Source organism: Gracilinanus agilis, chromosome 5 (genome assembly GCF_016433145.1).
Source record: "Gracilinanus agilis isolate LMUSP501 chromosome 5, AgileGrace, whole genome shotgun sequence".
In the NCBI taxonomy this organism is placed as follows: Eukaryota; Metazoa; Chordata; class Mammalia; order Didelphimorphia; family Didelphidae; genus Gracilinanus; species Gracilinanus agilis.
In genome coordinates, this window is record NC_058134.1 from 181,454,143 (window position 1) to 181,473,768 (window position 19,626).

The following is a 19,626-nucleotide window of genomic DNA, read 5'->3' on the forward strand; positions in this document are numbered from 1 at the left end:
CTGTTTACTCCACCCCCAAAGCCAGCCCCGGTGCAAATAAGTCTCCGCCCCTTTGCATCTACCTCCCCCCTCTCCTCCTTATCCCTCCCCCAGCCCTCAACCCAGCTCCTCCTGCGGCCCCTGCTCTCTGATTGGCCGCGAGTCTCCTCCTCCTATTTGTCGAATGGGCACAACCAACCTGGTCAAAATTTTCGCCCGAGGCAAAGCAACACTCGCTCCAGCGGTCTCCCTCTCACACACATGCACATGCACACACACATACCTACACACAGACACATTCACACCTAAGAAACACCGGCAGAGGCCATGCAGAGGTAGCGGCTGCCGAGAGTCTAGGGAAGGGAAGGAGGGGAAACCGGAGAGACCGAGAAGGGAGGAGAGAAAGGAGGAGGAGCAAAGGTGCTGGAAGAGAGAAAACTCAGCAGAACTTGTGAAAGGAAGAGGAAACCTGCCCGGGAGGCGCTGCTGCTGCAGCCCAGTCTTCTGCCTGCGTGCCCGCGGTTTTCGTTTGTTCTGGGGCAGTGGCAGCCGAGGCGGGGTAGCCACCGGGCTCGGTTCATGCTCGGGTCCTCAGGAGGCTCAGGAGCGGGGGAGCTGAGTTCCACGCCCCGGAGACGTTTGGCCATCCCGGCCGCGTTAGCCCGGGCTCCTGCCTCCGTTCCACTCCTCGCTGGTGCCTCTCCGTCACGCCACGGCTCTTTGCAAAGAGGGTGTCGAAGGGCATTGGGGGATCCTCACCAAAACCATTAAAAAAGGAACACTCGCTTTAGAAAATGAGACAGCATGTCTGACAAAATGTCCAGTTTTCTATACATCGGGGACATCGTGTCCCTGTATGCCGAGGGCTCCGTCAACGGCTTCATCAGCACCCTGGGGTAAGGAGAGGGGCTTGGGCTGGGGAAGGCAGTCTCAGTCTCTGTTTCTCTCTCTCTCTCTCTTTTCACCTTCCTTGTTTTGGGGCTTTCTCAGGGTGGGGGGATCCTCTCCAGACTGTATGTACCGCCCCGCCTTCTATGATCTACCCCCCTCCCCCCAGACTTGAGGAACCCGCGGATCTGACAAGCTGAGGACCGAGAGCTTTGCCCCAGCGCACAGGAAGCTGCTTGGGGAGAACTGTCTCTTGCAACTCCACAATCTCATGTGGAGAGACAGATCAAAGGAGGAAGTGATTCTGAAGTCCTCGAACAGGCCTGGAGAAGAAGTTTACCTTCTTTACTGGCTTCCTCTCCAAAGACTGTTTTACCGAAAATGTTGGCTTCTGATGAAAAAAAAAAAAAAAAATCCTCCTCCCTCCGTTGCTTCCCTATCAGCCTCCTTCCCCCACCTCCATTTTTTCGGTGCCTGAAGTAGCGCTCAATTACCCTAGATTCTCAGGTGACCGCGGGATGCATTGAAGGAATTCAGGACACCCCGAGTCACCGTCTTGACTTTCCCTCTTTCTCCCGTCTCAGTTCCTTTTGCCCAAGCCAGATGGCCAATTCCCTTAGCTTTTGGAATTAGCCTAGGTGACCCTATGCAGAAATTCTCCAAGGGGTCTGAGAGTCAGTCGATATTTATTTATTAAGCAATTACTAAGTGCCAAGCACTGTGCTAAGAGCTGAGTATACAAAGAAAGGCTAAAGACAGTCCTTGCCCTCGAGGAGCTCACGGTCTAATGGAGGAGACGTTAAGTAAAGTTATGTACAAACACTGGATCTAGTGGGGATAATCAACCTAGTGAAGGCAGTAGAAGTAAGGTAGATCAAGAAAGACTTCTTGCAGAAGGGGAGGATTTTAGCTGGGACTTGAAGGAAGCCAGAGAAGCCAAGAAGTGGAGAGGAGGAGAGAGAACATTACTGGCAAGGAGACAGCCAGGAAAAACCTGAACTTCAGAGATGGATTTCCTTGTTGAGGGAGTACAAGACCAGTGTCACTGGTGGCCAATTATGTGTGTGCGCGCGCTAGCGTGTGTGTGTGTGTGTGTGTGTGTGTGTGTGTGTGTGTGTGTAAGGTGTAAAAAATCAGGAAAGGCAGGAGAAATGTCAGATGATCAAGGATTTTGAACATCAAACTGGAGATTTTATAATAGGCTCCCAGTAATTCCAAGATTCTCTTGAGTCCACACTCACCAAAGTGTGGAAAGATCAAAGTGCTATGGAAAGATCATAGACTAGTTGGAGGACTTGGTTTCAAATTCTGGCATCTACTACTTACTACCTCTATGACCTTAGGCAAATCCTGTAGCCTTTTTGGCGCTCAGTTTCAGTATCTATAAAATGAAAGATTTGGACTAGATGGCCTCTAAGGTCTCTTCCAGTCCCTGTGAAATAGTTATGTTCATTCATCCTTGCTTTTGGAACTCAGATCAAATTTGGAGCCTGAAAGACTCTAGGCTTTTTAATAGCTTAATTAGAATTGTATTTTAAACCAAATTCAAAGTTCTTGATGCCCACCCTTGATTTATGAATGGAAAGAAGAAGATACTATTAAAATGAGAAGTGGCTTAAATGTTGATGAAAGAAGGCAGAGTTTTCTGGCTTTCTTCATTTTGATGAATAATTTACTGTTTAATTTATTAATGGGTTAAACTTTGATATGCTACAAAAGGAAATATGTGTATACTTCTTTAAGCACTTATGTAATAAAATTGGGACTATTAATGCTGTGGAACTGATGTTATCATTTTTTAGGATGTTACTGTATGTAGTTATTGTATTTGTGGATACAGTATTTGACATCCCCAGAATCTGAATATGTGTAATAATTATTTATGGTAAAATGCAGTGTCATTGTACTCAGTATTTAGAGTCTGATTACTTCAATATTACTATAGGTTCCATTGTGATTCCTCCCCTCCCTTGTGGACATTAACTTAATATCTGTACATCAATATTTAGTGCCTACTAAATTCTATTATTGTAGAAAATAAATGATGTGTGGCAAGAATCTTGGTTTGTACATTTTTCATTTGGTGAGATACAGTAGCAATTGGCAGAAATAGTGAAAAAGGTTTTGATTTTTGGTCTAAACAAATTTTTGCCAAGTGGCCTCTCTCCTCTGCTACCCCTTCCCATTCCCCATAAACTTCCATATAGCCATCATTAGATAGCCATTAACATTCCTTAGATGAGGTCCCATAAATGCCAAGGAGACTTTATGATTGTAGCTGTTATACCGATGGACAATGAACAAACTAAAAAGTTGTATAAGAGAAAGACAGGTTAATATAACATTTTGTTAATAGTGTGATTCATTTGAACAAACATTTATTAAACACCTACGAGTTGCATGCCTCTAAAGCTACAAAAACAAAAATTAAAATCAGTTCCTGAATTTACTCAAGAAGCTTTAGTTCTGCTGGGAGATACAACATCTAAACAGATAAGTAAATACAAGATAATTTAGATAAGTGAATGGCCTAGCAATTAAAGGTATCAGGAAAGAGTTTTTGTAAGAGATGGCATCTAGGTTCAACCCATTTGAAAGTTGCAGATTCTAGTAGCAGGTGAAGTGGCATTCTTGAGAAACAATCACTACAAATACAAGTGATAAAATATCAAATTTAGGGAAATTTGAGGAGGCCAAATTGGCTGGAATTCAGGATGCATAAAGGAAAGTACTACAGTATAAAGTAAATTTGGAAAGGCATCCTGGAGCTAGATTATAAAGTGCTTTAAAGGTCAAGCTCAGGAGTTTGTATTCTAATCTAGAGACAATAGGGAGCCATTGAAAATTCTTGAGCCTGGGAGTGATATGATCTTTTGTTTTTGAAAGGTTATTTTGACAAATGCACAGAATGATTTATGGGAGCAGGGAGATCTACTGAGGGCTATTGAAATAGAAAAAGCAAGAAATGATAAGGATATCAATCAGGATGGTAGCTGTGTGCCAGGAGAGAAGGGGAGAAAGATGTGATGCAGCCAGAACTGTCAAGAATTGGTAATTGACTGGATATTTAGAGTGAGATAGAAGGAAGAGTCCAGGCTGAATTTGAGCTTGCAAATTCTGGTTGACAGGAAGGTTGGTGGTATCCTTACCAGAAATAGGAAAGTTTAATAAGACTGATAATTTATTTTGTAATTTATATATACCAAATCTTCAGATATCAAGGATTTTACTCTTACAAACAAATGAAGCATGTCAACTTAGCAATATGTATTTCTATTTCTATGGGATGAGTCACCTTAGAAATGTTTGACTTTCTTCAGCTTGTTTCTATTATGTTCTAAAATAGATTTCTATGTAAACTTGCATAATATATAATATTGTTTGCTTTATGGTATTTTGAAATTGTGTTATCTTCAAAGTGTTTGTGCAATGTATTATTTTTCTGCTAATGAACTGGGTTTTACAGTGCAGAATTTGATGGTATCTTTATTTAGCCACATTCTTTGTTAAGGAAGGTCATTAAAAATGCTTATATTGGCTGAAGTTTAACTTTCATTGATTAGATTTTCTCGCCTTGAGATGGACCACTCTGTAGTTTGGCCAACTTACTCATTATCTATATGTACTAATAGAGTTCCGAGATCTGGAATATCACCTTGTAATATCTGACTTAAAATGTAGTCCTGTAGAGGTTTAACTGAGTCTTGTAGTTAGGCATGAGTCATGTAGTCAAAGGGAACTCTAGAAGTAGGGTAAGAAAAAAAAAACTTTAATGAAAATCTTGCCTCTGAACCTTAGGGAAGGGAACAAGTCTTTATTAGGTATAGTAATTTTTTTTTGTCTTGGAAATTTATTTATTCATGTATTTATTTTTTAAAATGTATTTACTTTTAAGTATTTTTCCATTGTTGTGTGATTTGTGTTGTCTCCCTCCCCTCTTCCCTTTCCCTCCCAGAGGTGACAAGCAATTCCATTGGGTTATACATATATTATCACTCAATACCTATTTCTATGTTATTCACTTTTGTAATAGAGTAATCTTTTAAAACCAAAACCCCAAATCCTATACCCATATAAACAAGTGATAAATCATATGTTTTTCTTCTGCATTTCTATTCCCACAGTTCTTTCTCTTGATATGGATGACATTCTTTCTCATAAGTCCTTCAGATTTGTCCTGGATTATTGTATTGTTCATAGTAGCAAAGTCTATTATATTTGATCGTCCCATAATGTTTCAGTTACTGTGTATAATGTTCTCCTAGTTCTGCTCATTTCACTCCACATCAGTTCACTGAGGTCCTTTCAGTTCTTAGAGAAACCAAGCAGATCATCATTCCATCACCATCAGATACCACAATTTGTTCAGCCATTCCTCAACTGAGGGACATCCCCTCATTTTCCAATTTTTTTGCCACCACAAAGAGTGCTGCTACGAATATTTTTGAAGTACCGTGATTTTTGCAAGAACACTATTAGCTAGGTCTTTTTTTATAGTTGAGGAAACTGGGGCAGAGATAGTGACTTGCATAAGAATGGATTTGAACTCAGGTCTTCCTGACTCCAGACCCAGATCTCTATCCCTTGTGTTATTTATCTATCTACCTTGTCTGTATAAGGTGAATACTAGTACTTGTGGTTTTGGTTGTTGGTTGTTCATTAGTGTCGGGTGTGTCCTCTCTGTGACACCATTTGGGGTTTTCTTGGGAAAGATACTGGAATGGTTTGCCTTTTCTTCTCCAGTTCATTTTTTTTAAACACTTACCTTCCACCTTAGAATCAATACTGTGTATTGGCTCCAAGGCAGAAGAGTGGTAAGGGTAGGCAATGGGGGTCAAGTGACTTGCCCAGGGTCACACAGCTGGGAAATGTCTGAGATCAGATTTGAACCTAGGACCTCCCATCTCTAGGCCTGGCTCTGAATCCACTGAGCTACCCAGCTGCCCCCTCCATTTCATTTTATAGATGTTGAAACAGGCAAACAGAGTTAAGTGACTTGCTCAGGGTCACATGGGTAGTGAGTGTCTTAGGCCAGATCAGCGGTGTTCAAGATGAGTCTTCCTGACTTCATCTGTTGGTCCACTTAGTTGTTCCTAGTACCAGTGATAACCTATTTAAGAGTTCTGATATTCAAATGAGATTATGCATTATATATAAGGTCACTGCATCGGTATTATTTTTTGTGGTGAATAGGTTGAAAGGACCCTTATAACATCTTGTAACTTCTTATTAAGTTTTGAGATTATGGCATTGTATGCTTTAAAGAACTCTACTGGTTTATTTTATTTTATTTTTTGGCCTATTGGTTTTATTTATTTTTTTTTTTTTTAGAAAAAATTTTTCCATGGTTCCATGATTCATGTTCTTACTCTCTCTCCCCTGTGCCCCCCCCCAACTCAGTACTAATCTATCAGAAATGGACAACCCAGGATCAATGAGTGCCTTCTTCTAGGATCATAGGTTCATAGCTTTAGAGTTAGACAGACTTCAGAATTCCATCTTATTTTTATCTCCTCATCTTTTCTTCTTTAAAGATGAATGCTTTGAGGGTAGTGGATTGAGAGTCAGGTCTAGAGACAAGAGGTCCTGGGTTCATATCTGGCCTCAGACATTTCCTAGCTGGGTGACCCTGGGCAAGTCACTTGACCCCCATTATCTAGCCCTTATTGATTCTAAGATGAAAGGTGAGGGTTTAATAAAAATGGATACCTTTTATTCTTATCTCACACTCATTTTTGAATATACCACTCTTTTCTCTTGTTCCATCAAGTCTTTCATAGAAATGATAGAAAGAAAAGATGAATGCGAACTGGGTTCATTGACCTTGTCTCAGTCAGTCAGTGAGTCAACAAACATTTATTCCAAACCTTCTGTGTGCCAGGCAAGGTCATAAACACTGGGGAGACACTGAAAGGCAAAAGACAGTCCCTACTCTGAAAGAATCCTCAGTTTAGCTGGGGAGACAATGTGCCCATTTTGTTGTTTAGTTGTTTCAATCATGTCTAACTCTTCATGACCCCATTTGGGATTTTCTTGGCAAAGATACCAGAGTGGTTTGCTATTTCCTTCTCTAGCTCATTTTACAAATGAGGAAACTGAGGCAAAATTAAGTGACTTGCCTAAGGTCACACAGCTAGTAAGTGTCTGAGGTCAGATTTGAATTAGGAGGCTCTCTTAGACCTCTATTTAGTATGTCACCTAGCTGCTTCTTTAAAAGAGTAGACATTTAAAGATATTTAAAGTAGCCTAACAAATTTAAAGCAATTTAAGTTAAACATTTATAAAATAGATTAGGAAGCCACCAGATGATTTTCTCTGACTATAACAGGAAGCACATTTTATGAAGTGAGCCCTGAGCATTAGAAATGCTAGTTAGGGCTCTCTTTCTTCTAGTCTACTCTGTCCACTAGGTCTTATGGGGAGGGAGCGATCTAAGAAATGACAAGATAATTCTCCTCAGCCTGGTAGAGTGAGTAAAGTGGAACAGCCCAGCTCTCTTACAACTACTCCAAGGACTTTAACAAATAAAAAGGGGATCAGACTAAGAAGTAACTAGAGTAAGTGAATTGTGCTATCTCACATCTGCACAAAGAGACAGTCAGAAGCTTGAAGGCACTGGGGAAGAGTTTTAGCCAGAAAAAAAACCCAAAAAGGAGCTCAGTGCAGAGAAGTCTTCCAGTATGGATCACAGAGAAGCCAGGGATATCTAGATCAACCAGACTGGTCCTAGCTAAGGAGCCCAGAACCAGCAGTTGTGTGGTTCTGACCACATACAGGCACTTGGAAGTCTATGGGACTCTGGCCGGGAGGGCAATCATCAGGGCATCAACTTCCTCCTTTCTCTTTCCTCCCCTGACCCCAGTTTGGGTAGTTGCTTTTGTATATCAATCTTCCTTGTAGGTTGCCTCAGCAGAGGTCAGCAGCTCCTGAGGTCCTTGAAGGATAGAATACTTATTACTCAGACCCCAGGAAATAAAATCAGTAACAAAGGCAGATCTGGCATTTCTACCAGAAGTACCCAGATCCTGGACTCAACCCAAAGCCTCAATTTGGGAAATAAGGCTGGAAAAGGAATAAATACAAGAAAACAAGCACAATAAGGATGCTTTATGGATCCAGGGATGCTTAAGACAAATCTGGAAGAAAATAATAATTCCATGTTATTTAAAAGCAAGTCCCCAAAGAAGTTCACACCTATCCAAGTTCATCAGTTTAACTCAAGAGGAAACATGGTACAGTTGGGAAAAAAAAATCACTTCATTTAAAATAAGGGACCTGGATTCAGATCTTAATTCTGATGTTTAACTACCTATGAGACATGGGACAAACCAATTAACCTCTTGGGCCTTCAGTTTTTTTTTATCCTTTAAATGAGGGGATTGAGAGTAGCACAATAGAAAGAACTCTGGATCTGGAGTTGGGAGAACCTGGCTTCAAATCTGGCCTCAGACACTTCCTAGCTGTGTGACCCTGGGCTAGTCACCTAACCCCCATTGCCTATCCCTTGCTGCTTTTTCTGTCTTGGAATTGATACTAGGACAGAAAGTAGGGGTTCCAAAAAATGAAAGAGTTGGTCTATGGTTTTTAAGGCCCGTTCCAGCTCTAAATTGGTGATCTGTAACCCTAGGATGTTAGCTATCATATATCATATATCCTAGGATATATGCTATCATGCAGTATCATAGCTGATATATCTTGGAAGAGAAAACATTTCTGCTCTCGATAATGGGCTAACCCAATCTGTCTCCCTTGAAATCAGCGGAATTGAGCTGGGCCTTGTTTTTATAACCAACACTAATATGGTTATCCTGAAATTTTTTCTAGGATGTCCAGAGCCAGGGAATACAGCAGAACCATCATTTATTATTCACATAGGGAATGGAACTGCGGTTTCTTCAATATAGGAAAATCCTGGATGAGGGAACATCCTCAACCTATTGGGGTTGGCAGCTTGTCTGTAACTTATCAACTTGGCGTTTGCTTAGTGCACAGAGAAAGGTCCCCTTAATGGTCAATACTCTTAGAAAGGGAACTTGAACACAAATCTTCCTGGTTTCAAAGCCATCCCTCTCCCCCTCTTTCTCTCTCCCCCTCTCCCCGTCTCCCCGAAGTCTAGCTGTCATCTCCCCATCATCTCCCAGTCTCCCCGTCATCTCTCCATCAGATACTTACTGTGACACTCTCTTGATGTCCAGTGTCAGGATCAAGGGAAAAAGGATGTGTATGAGAGGAAGGATGCATATCTGGGTTCAGCCTGGGGAAGAATGGGGACATGAGCTAGTGACATAGTTAAAATTTGTGTAGTTTTTGAAAAATACATTGCTTTGGCCTTCCTCCTTAGTTAATGACAATAAATAAAGTGTAGTGTTATTTATTATTACATTAAGTAAATATCAGCAAAGGTATTGCTATTGATTTTTTTTTTTTATAAACCCTTAATTTCAGTGTATTGTCTCATAGGTGGAAGGGTGGTAAGGGTGGGCAATGGGGGTCAAGTGACTTGCCCAGGGTCACACAGCTGGGAAGTGGCTGAGGCCGGGTTTGAACCTAGGACCTCCCGTCTCTAGGCCTGACTCTCACTCCACTGAGCTACCCAGCTGCCCCCTTGCTATTGATTTTTACAATAAATTAATTACAGTTTTTTCTAATTCAGTAAAAAATGTTTTTTGGTAGTTTGATAGATATGGCACTGAATAAGTAAATTAATTTGGGTAGAATGGTCATTTTTATAATGTTAGCTCATCCAACCCACGAGCAATTAATGTTTTTCCAATTGTTTAGATCTAGTTTTAATTGTGTGGAAAGTATTTTGTAGTTGTGTTCATATAATTTTTATGTTTGTCTTGGCAAATAGATTCCTAAGTATTTTATATTGTTTAGGGTGATTTTAAATGGTGTTTCTCTTTCTACCTCTTGCTGCTGTGATGTGTTGGAAATATATAGAAATGATGATGATTTGTGTGCATTTATTTTGTATCCTGCAGATTAAAATTTAAAAATGTGTCCTCCATGCTTTTTTCCCTTTGGAAAACCAGTTGTTAAACATTTACCAGCACACTCCTGATTGTTTAAGATATCACATAATTTTGTAATTGGACATGCTGGAAAGAGATCAGGGAAATTTTATTCTCTTGAGCCCTCCATGCTTAGAGTTATGTCATTGTTTCTGTTCTATAGAAGATCCTCAAAAATAACGAAGCAATTAAACAAAAACTTACTATACATGCCACATAAAATACTGTTAATAACTTTTTTAGTACTGCATATTTAATACTTCCATTATATGTAGTAAGTAAAAGAAAAATGGGAAACAATAATTGAAACCTTTGATAGATTTTCCACTTTAGCTTGATTTTGGTGGTAAGACGGAAATATTTTGGATACATTTTTTTAAACCTTTTTTTGTATACCTTTTGATACTTCCAGTATGGTAATGACACACAGAATGAAAGGTTTCCCATTAACTTAAATGATGTTATATTAAGGGACTTAAAATGTATATCATTAACATTATTTAGTCAAGAAAAATAAATACATTTTATCAGAAATCAATACATTGTGTTGGAAAATGAATGTCTCATTTTCTGTGTCAAGTAGCCCTTTGCCAAGATGTGGAAGGCAGGCTTCAGTCATTAGTGGTCCCCCTGCAAATGGTCAGACTTCTGAAATTGTTCAGTGTTGTTTTCCTTTTCATTGCAATAGTATCAGTAAATTATTCTCTGGGTTCTATTTCCTTCACTTTGCCTGAGTTTCCTTGAATTAATATTCATCATTTCTTGTGGCACAATACATGCCATTCCATTTTTGTACAGCCATTCATTGTTATGTTTACAGCACTTGGGTTAGTTTAAAAAAAGTGCTGCTATAGATAATTGTGTTGACTTTTCATTCTTTTTCATTACTTTTTATTTAACTGTCCAAATAAATTCAGCAAGCATTTATTCAGCACCTGATATGTGCAAAGCACTGTTCAATGCTGTTGACTTCAAAAACGGAACAAAAAAAATCTATGCCCTTAAAGTGCTTATTACATTCTAAATAATTTTGCTTGCCTTTCATGTAAATTAGATGTGGACTACACCAGACAGACAATTTGCTTTCTGTATCTGAAATTCTTTCTGGAAAATGGGGAAGATAGATATCTCTTCTTCTCTCCATAATAAACATATTGGGAAGATGAATTCAATCATGATATATAATAGAGAATTGACTTGGTAATCAAGGTAGCTGAGGGCTTGTCCTAGCTCTGTCTCTTTTGCTTTGCCTATAAAATGAGAGGATATACAAAAGGGTCTCTAAGGTCCCTTCCATCACTAACATTCTATACATGTAGTTATCTTTTAAGAAAGATGTCATAGAATACCAAGCTCTCTTTAGCGTGTTTTAAAACACACTTTATTGATATATTTTGTTTTATATTCCCTTCATTTCCCAATGTTTCCATTTCTATCCCCATCAGAGTCATCCCTTAAAATATTAAAACTAAAAGTCATTCATCAAAATTAACCAATATATTGAAAGAGTTTGCTGCTAGATGTAAAAATTCTCACTCCATCTCTACAAAGAAGAAAATAAAGATATATTCTGAAATCTACCTTTCCTAGCATTCAATTTCAATTATTTTATTGCTACTTTCCCCATTTGCTTTGTTGTACTCATTGTTTTCCTGCTTTTGCTTATTTTACTTTGTACTAGTTCATACAAGTGTTTCTATGCTTCTTATAATGAATTCATGATGATCATTGTTTCTTATAGCACAGTAATATTACATTATATTCATGTATCAGTGTTTGTTTAATCACTCTCCATTTGATGCTGCATCTACTTTGTTTTAAGTTCTTGGATACCACAGAACAGTACAAATATTTTGATTTATATTTGCATTTTGGAAAGTTAATTGGAATTGTTCAAAGAACTGGAAACACTGCTTTCTGCAATGGTTGTACCAATCCACAGTACCACCAACAGTGTATGTATGCCTGTCTTTCCATAACCTTTCAAAACTGACTATTCCTATCTTATCATCAATTTCCAGTTGTTGGTTATGACATAAAACTTCTGTTTTTTAATGTGCATTTCTCTTATTATTAGTGATTTGGAAAATTCTTTTATATGGATGTTAATAGTTTTTAATATTTCTTTTGAGAAATTATACTTTGATCACTTACCTATGTAAAGATTAAAATTAATATTCAATATTCTAAATATTATATTTAATAAGATTTTATTAAAAATAACTTGCAGAAAAATATATAAGCTAAAGTAAAAAGGAAGCTAACCCAGCCCTGGTGGTGAGAGAAGAGAGAGACAGGAGTGGAGTTACAGAATTTACAAACAAAACATGACCGTGCAATGTGGTGGAGAGATTAAAAGGAATTCTGGGAAATACTAAAGGAATTTTGGAGAATGTAGTTCAAAGGTACAAAATCTCCACTTACTTATACACCAATTAGGTAATTGCTTTTGTTCTTATGCATTTCTGTTGGTTGTCTATATATCTTGAATATCAAACCCATGTCAGAAATAGTTGATGCAAAAATTTTCCCTAGTTGTCCTTCATTCCTTTGTTCCTTCCTTCCTTTACTCTTTCCTTGCCAATTGTACTTATTTGCCTTTCTATTTTTCTGTTGTTTACAGTATTTCTGAATTTGATAGTCTCAAAACGGTTTTCATCAGTTATGCTTCAAGTACCTCTTTTTTTTTTTTGAATTTTGAATTTTCTTTTTTTTTTTTTTGCAATGATGAGGCTCAGAATATCATGGGTTGTAGGCTGAGTAGTTTTTTTTTTCTTTATAAAATATTTTACAGATTCCCTTCTATGGTTTCTAGTAGATACAGAATAATCTTATGTCATTTTAATTTTCCTTCTCTTCATATTTATAAGTCTTTCTTTCCTAAGGCTTCTTGTAGAACTTGCTATTTGTGATTAGAATTGTTAATCATCATGTGTCTTGGAGTTTGGAGATATGCTTTTTTCTTTTTCTTCTGGAAATGATTGTGGATTCTTTTGATTTGTACTTTGTTTTCCATATTCAGAAGTTTTCTTCTATTATTTCCTGCAATATGATGTTCAGGTTTTTGACTTGTCATATTCTTTTGGGAGACCTGGCTGTTTCCTTCCTTCCTCCCTTCTTTCCTTCTTTCCTTCCTTCTTTCCTTCCTCCTTCCCACCCTCCTTCTTACCCTCTCTTCTTCTTCCTTCCTTCCTTCCTTCCTCCTCCTCCTCCTCCCCTTTTTCCTTCTCCTCCTTCTTCTTTCTCCCTTCTCTTCTGGAATTGATACTAAGTATCAGTTCGAAAGGAGAAGAGTAGTAAGGGCTAGGGAGTTGGGGTTAAGTGACTTGCTCAGGGTCACATAGCTGGGAAGTGTCTAAGTTCATATTTGAACTCAGGACCCCCTGTCTCCAGGCCTGGATCTCTATCTACTGAAACACTTAGCTGCCCCTGACACCTGTTTCTTAATTTGTCTGAACATCCCTTTTTCAGTCAATGACTTTGGTTGTATGGTCAAGTCAACAAGTATTTATGAAGCACTTACTTATTCTAGACATTTACTAAGCAATGGAAATACAAATAAAATCAAGATAACACCTACACTCAAGGAGTATTATATTCAAAAAGAAAAGACAATATACAATATAAAGTTAAAAAGAGGGAGGGAAAGAGGAATGAGGAAAAGAAGGGAGATGGTATGAGCTAGGGAGCCTTATAGAGAAAGTTAGGAGAGTTAGGAGTGCAGTCTGGAGAGAGATGAAGACAAGGCTGGCTTGGGCACCATCCTTTAATTGGAGGTTCTGGGAGGATCCAGCCCACCAGAGTCACCATAGAAATCATATAATCTTTTAATGTTTCTGTCTTATGTTTTTCTTCTGCCACATTTTCATTTGCTTAATTTTTTTTGTTCTAAAACTGTTCATCTCTTGCTTCTTTGGAGAAACTCTCTAGCATGGACCCAAATTTTGCCGATCTGTTAATTAGGCTTTTTATTTTGTCTTTGAGAGTTATAAATTCTGGCATATATTTCTATTTTTTTTCTTTTATGGATTTTATTTCTATTTTGAAGTATTCAGTATTTTTTAGTATGTGCTTTTTTAGGATTCCACAGGAGTTTGTGTTCCATTAGGCACTGGTTTACTTTCTGTTGCCTTTTCATATTTCAGAGCTTTGTAATCTCTTTTAGGATATATTACCTATTCTTCCTTCTAGTTTTAGAGTCCTCTCAGTAGGTTTATCCGGATTCTTGGTTTTTATGAGTTTTCTTCCCCTTGACTTCTTTGGTGTTTTAGCCATTTTTTCCTTATATATATTTCTCACCACTCACTTTCTGACTCCTTCGTCTTTCCTGGGGGAACAGTTTAAAAGAATAGCCTGTAAAGCTGCTTCATCCTCCTATGTAGGGGGATTTAAGTTTCATTAGATTTGGTTTCTGCCCTTTTTGGCCTATGGGGATACAGAACTAACTCCAGCTGGATTTCAGGACCCTTTCCTTAGGTTTAGTGCAGCAACTCATGCTGTTTTCCTAACCTATTAAAATTTTTTTTTATTACATGTAGAAAGTTTTTTACTATTGTTTTCAGACATTTTACAATTCACATCCCTCTCTCCCTCTCCCACCCCACTTCCTTACGTGTTCAAAAGTCTGATATAGTTTATGCCAGTGCTTTTATGAATACATATATCCATAATGCTCATGCTGTGACAGAAGACACTTATCATATATACAATAAAATACTTGTGAAGGAAATAAAGTGGAAGATGGTATGTTCTGATCTGCAATCAGACTCTAATAGGTCTTTCTCTGGCTAGGAATAGCATTTTTCATCATGAGTCCCTTGTGACTATTTTGGAAGTTTGCTTTATTGATAATAGTTTAGTCCATTACAGCTGATCATTGTACAATATTTCTGTTATTGTGTCCAGTATTCTCCTGGTTCTGATCACTTTACTTTGCTTCAGTTCATATAAGTATTTCCATCTTTATTTAAACTCATCCTGTTCATCATTGCTTGTGGCACAAAAGTATTCCATTACAACCATATACCACAATTTATTAAGCCAAATCTCGATTAATGGATACCCTTTCAGTTTCCAATTCTTTGTCACTACAAAAGGAGCTGCTAAAAATATTTTTGTCCAAGTAGGTCCTTTCCCATTATCTTTGATCTCTTTGGATTGCAGGCTCAGTAGTGGTATTGCTAGGCCAACAGGTACACATAGTTTTATGGCCCTTTGGGCATGGTTCCATATTGCTCTCCAGAATGGTTGTTCATAATTTTGCCAATAGTGGTATTAAAAATGTCCTAATTTTCCCATATCCCCTCCAACACTTATCATTTTTCTTTTTGGTTATATTGGCCAATCTGATAGGTGTGGAGTAGTATTTCAGAGATGTTTTAATTTGTATTTCTCTAATCAATAGTCATTTGGAACATTTTTTAATATGACTATAAATGGGTTTAACTTCTTCCTCTTAAGAATTGCCTGTTTATATCCTTCGACCATTTATCAAATGAGAAATGCATTATATTTTTATAAATTTGACTAATTTCTCTATATATTTGAGAAATGAGGCTTTTGTTAGAGACACTTGCTATAAAGTTTTTTTTACCAAATTTGTTTTTCTTCTAATTTTGGTTGCATTGGTTTTGTTTTTACAATATCTTTTAAATTTAATGTAATAAAATTGTCCATTTCTTTTTTCATGATATTCTCTATGTCTTTTTTGGTCATAAATTCTTCCCTTATTCATAAATCTGGCACATAAACTTTTCCTTGTCTCCCTAATTTGTTTATGGTATCACTCTTTATTTCTAAATCATTTTTATATTGGTGTATGGTATGAGACTATGCCTAGTTTCTGCCATCCTGTTTTTTCAATTTTCCCAGCAGATTTTGTCAAGTAGTAAGTTCTTCTCCCCAAAACTTGGATCTTTGGGTTTATTCAACACTAGGATACTATGGCCATTAACTATTAGTGTTAATTACTTAAACTATTCCATTGTTCCACTACTCTATTTCTTAGCCAATACCAGATTGCATTGGTGATTACTGCATTAAAGCATAGTTTGAAGTCTGGTATGACTGGACCTCTTTCCTTCATATCCCCCCCCCCACCGCCCAATAATTCCCTTGATATTCTTGGTCTTTTTTCTTGCAGATGAATTTTTTTGTAGCTCTATGAAATAATTTTGGGGTAGTTTGATTGGTATGTTACTGAACAAGCAAGTTAATTTAGGTAGGATTGTCATTTTTATTATATCAGCTCAACCTATTTATGAACAATAAATGTTTTTACATTTGCTTAGGTCTGACTTTATTTGTGTGAAAAGTATTCTGCAATTATGTTCATATAGTTGCTGGGTTTCTTTTGATAGGTATACCCCTGGAATATTTTATATCATCTACAGTTTTTTGAATGGAATTTTATTTTCTGTCTGTTACTGTTGGACTTTATTGGTGGCAAATGGAAATGCCGATAATTTACGTGGGTTTATTTTGTATTCTGCAACTTGGCTAGCATGTCTAGTACAATAATTCACCTGGTAGAGTGATAATGAGAACCTCTGCTCTACCCTGATCTCATTGGGAAGGATTCGAGTTTATCCCCATTACACATAATTCTTGCTAATGGTTTTAGATAGATGCCATTTATCACTTTGAGGAAATGTCCTTTTATTCCAGTGTTTTCTAATTTTTAAAAATAAAGAATAGGTGTTGTATTTTGTCAAAAGCATTTTTTGCATCTATTAAGATAGTCATATGATTTCTATAGGTTTTGTTACTAACATGGTCCATTATCACTAACCCATTTTTATCATTGGCTCTCTTCCTTTCCTTTCTCTGATTGGGTTTCTTCTTTTTTTTTTAACCCTTACTTTCTGTCTTAGAATCAGCACCAGATGGATATTGGTTCCAAGGCAGAAGAGTAGAATGGGCTAGGCAATTGAGGTTAATTGACTTGCCTAGGATCACCTAGCTATGAAGTGTCTGAAGCCACATTTGAATCCAGACCCTTCTGTCTCCAGGCCTGGTTCTCTATCCACTGAACCACTTAGCAGCCCCTAGGCTTCAGAGAAGGTAAGGAGGTTGTTCTGACCAGCCTCCCAACAGTTTTAGTTTAGCTTTTCTAAACTACAGGACTCAAAAAGCAGAACATTTTCCACCTCCTTCCTCATATGGCTGGTCAGAATCAATGTATGCTATTTTTTGTACGAGGACGAAGAGGGCAGAATGAGGTGTGTGAGTTAGAAAAGTCTCTGTAGCAATAGGAGACTAAAAATATGGACCCAAGAAATAAGCCCACAGATCAGTTTGTCCATTCCTGCTGGGAGAATGGAGGCTAGCAGAAGGGATTACAATACGTGTGTGCTTCAAGGATTAATGTTTTCCCAAATTAGTTTCAAGGATTTTACCTTGTCAGAATTCTCTCTGGGAATTCAGCTCTAATTGCTTTATATCTGGTGCATAATTCCATTTTTTTTGAGATGTTTGAGATTGCTGGGGATTGGGCACAATGCTTTCTATCTTGTTGGTCCTGTGATCTATGCTTAGTTTAAAGTGAATTGAAGGAATTATGAGTTATTAGAGAAAGTTTGGGGCAACTAGATGGTTCAATGAATAGAGCATGTGGTTTGTAAACAGGAAGACTTGTCTTCATGAATTCAAATCCAGCCTCAGGTAATTACTAACTGAGTGACTCTGGGCAAGTCACTTAATCCTGTTTGCCTCAGTTTCCTCATCTGTAAAATGAGCTAGAGAAGGAAATGGCAAAATTATTTCAGTATTCTTGCCAAGAAAACTCCAAATAGGATCCTAAAAAAAGTCTGTCATGACTGAAAACTTACAAACTAGAAAGGTTTTAGTGAATTGGTTCAATTTCTAAGGGAAGCCACTGGAAGAGTCAGCAATAGAATAAAAAGCTCCTAATTCTTGTTTCTATTATCCATATATTTGACTACTCTTGATAACTTATTGTAGGGGTGGCAATAGTTTTGCTTATGTCTACTGAATTTCAGTTACCTAATTTTGACTGACCTGGTTATTAAAATTTACATTTTTACTTTCCTTTGCAGTTATTCTTTAACAAGTACTACCCAGGATTTCTGAATTCTAGTTTACAAACTGAGAAACATTATTCTTCCTACTTCCCGTAGAGTCTTAATGTGATATTCTCTTTTCTGGCTTTGTCCAGTTAATTGTTAAGTGAACCAAAAAACCATTCCTAGGAAATTCTTACATTGAAAATTAGGAAAAAAATCTTAGTCTTTCAGATTAAGGCACTGTACAGGTGCTAAATAAATAAATTGATGAATATATTTTGCTTTTGGGAAGATATCATTCTACAGTTAAATTGCCTTCCTTCCTCCTTTTCTTCCTCTCTTGTTTCCTTCCTCCTAGCATTGTGTAGTAGTAGGAGGCTCTAGAGTCTAGAGGATAGAATTCATGACCCAGAGTTGGGAAACTCTGGATTTGTCGTCTTCTTCCAGTATGGATTAGTTCTATGACTTCTCTGATGAACTTCTCTGATCCTGTGTCCTTAGCATTTAAGATGATGATAATAGCCGCAGTAGCTATCTTAAAGGGTTGCCATAATGAGATATAGTAATATGTGTAAAGCTCTGAAAAATTTAAAACACTACATAAATCTTAGATATTGTGATTTAGGGTACTTACTGTTTTTCTTCCCATCAACTTGCCTATTGACTCAAAGTCTCTTTTCCCTCTCATCTTGACCTCTGACACGTAATGACTTCTGATTATATTTAATCAATGATTATTAATAACAGATAGGAATTACTGGGAATGTTGAGATATTAGGAGGCGCCTGTCAAATAGGCTCTTTTCTTCTTTCATTGCTAGAAGTTAGTGTGGGAAAAATAATTATTACAACTAGCATTTACATAGCATTTCAAGATTTCCAAGTCATTTTACTTGTATTATCTCATTTAATCCTCACAATAATTCTTTGAGTAGGTGCTGTTATTATCCCTATTTCATAAAAAAAGAAAACAGATTGAAACTGGATCTGGGTTGCATTGCTGGTAAGCACCAGAGGAAGCATTTGAACTCAGATCTTCCTGACTTGTGGTTGGTAAATGGCAGCAGGGTGGTGTGTGTTTCAGAACCAATTCTAGAGCTGTTACAACTCCAGTAGTTTTGGACTCAGAAAATCTCCTGGGGCTATCAGCTGACAGGCTGTTCTGTAGTCATAGCAATAAATAAATAAATAAATCCCCAGCCTTAGTTTAGACCCAGAGGATGGGGGGGGGGGGGTTAGAGGTGGGGGGAGGAAGAAGATTCCTAATCTCAGAATCACAAAGCTGAAGCATTCTCAGAGACCATCTAGTCCAACCAGTATATGCACAAGAATTCTCTCTATAATATTTCCAACAAGTGCACACCTAGCTTTTGCTTAAACACCTACCATTACCTCCTGGGGGCAGCCCATCCCACTTTTGGACAGCTTTAATTGCAAGGAAGTTTTTATATGAAGCCTCAATCTGCCTCTGTGGTTCTTTTGCCCATCACTCCTAGTTCTGTTCTGTGGGGCCAAGCAGAACTAATGCAATTGCTCTTTGACCTGACAGGTCTTAGGTCTTTGAAGTTGAAAGAGTTCTTACTGCCTTTTGAGTCAGATGACCTGGGTTTGAATTCTTGACCTAATATTTATAATTTGTGTGACCTTGAGTTGTCACAACTGTTGGACTCCTTCCTTCCTTCCTTCCTTCCTTCCTTCCTTCCTTCCTTCCTTCCTTCCTTC

At 37.8% G+C, this 19,626-nt stretch overlaps 1 protein-coding gene across 1 annotated transcript in view; it reads left to right on the forward strand.

Moving 5' to 3' along the window:
• The first annotated feature begins 704 nt into the window (after nt 1-704).
• The window catches only part of ITPR2 (inositol 1,4,5-trisphosphate receptor type 2), a 529,867-nt gene continuing 510,945 nt past the window's right edge, over nt 705-19,626 (forward strand). Inside the window, exon 1 of the mRNA XM_044679064.1 lies at nt 705-875. Coding sequence (XP_044534999.1) covers nt 784-875 — 92 coding nt within the window. The 5' untranslated portion in view covers nt 705-783. The remainder of the gene's footprint in view (nt 876-19,626) is intronic.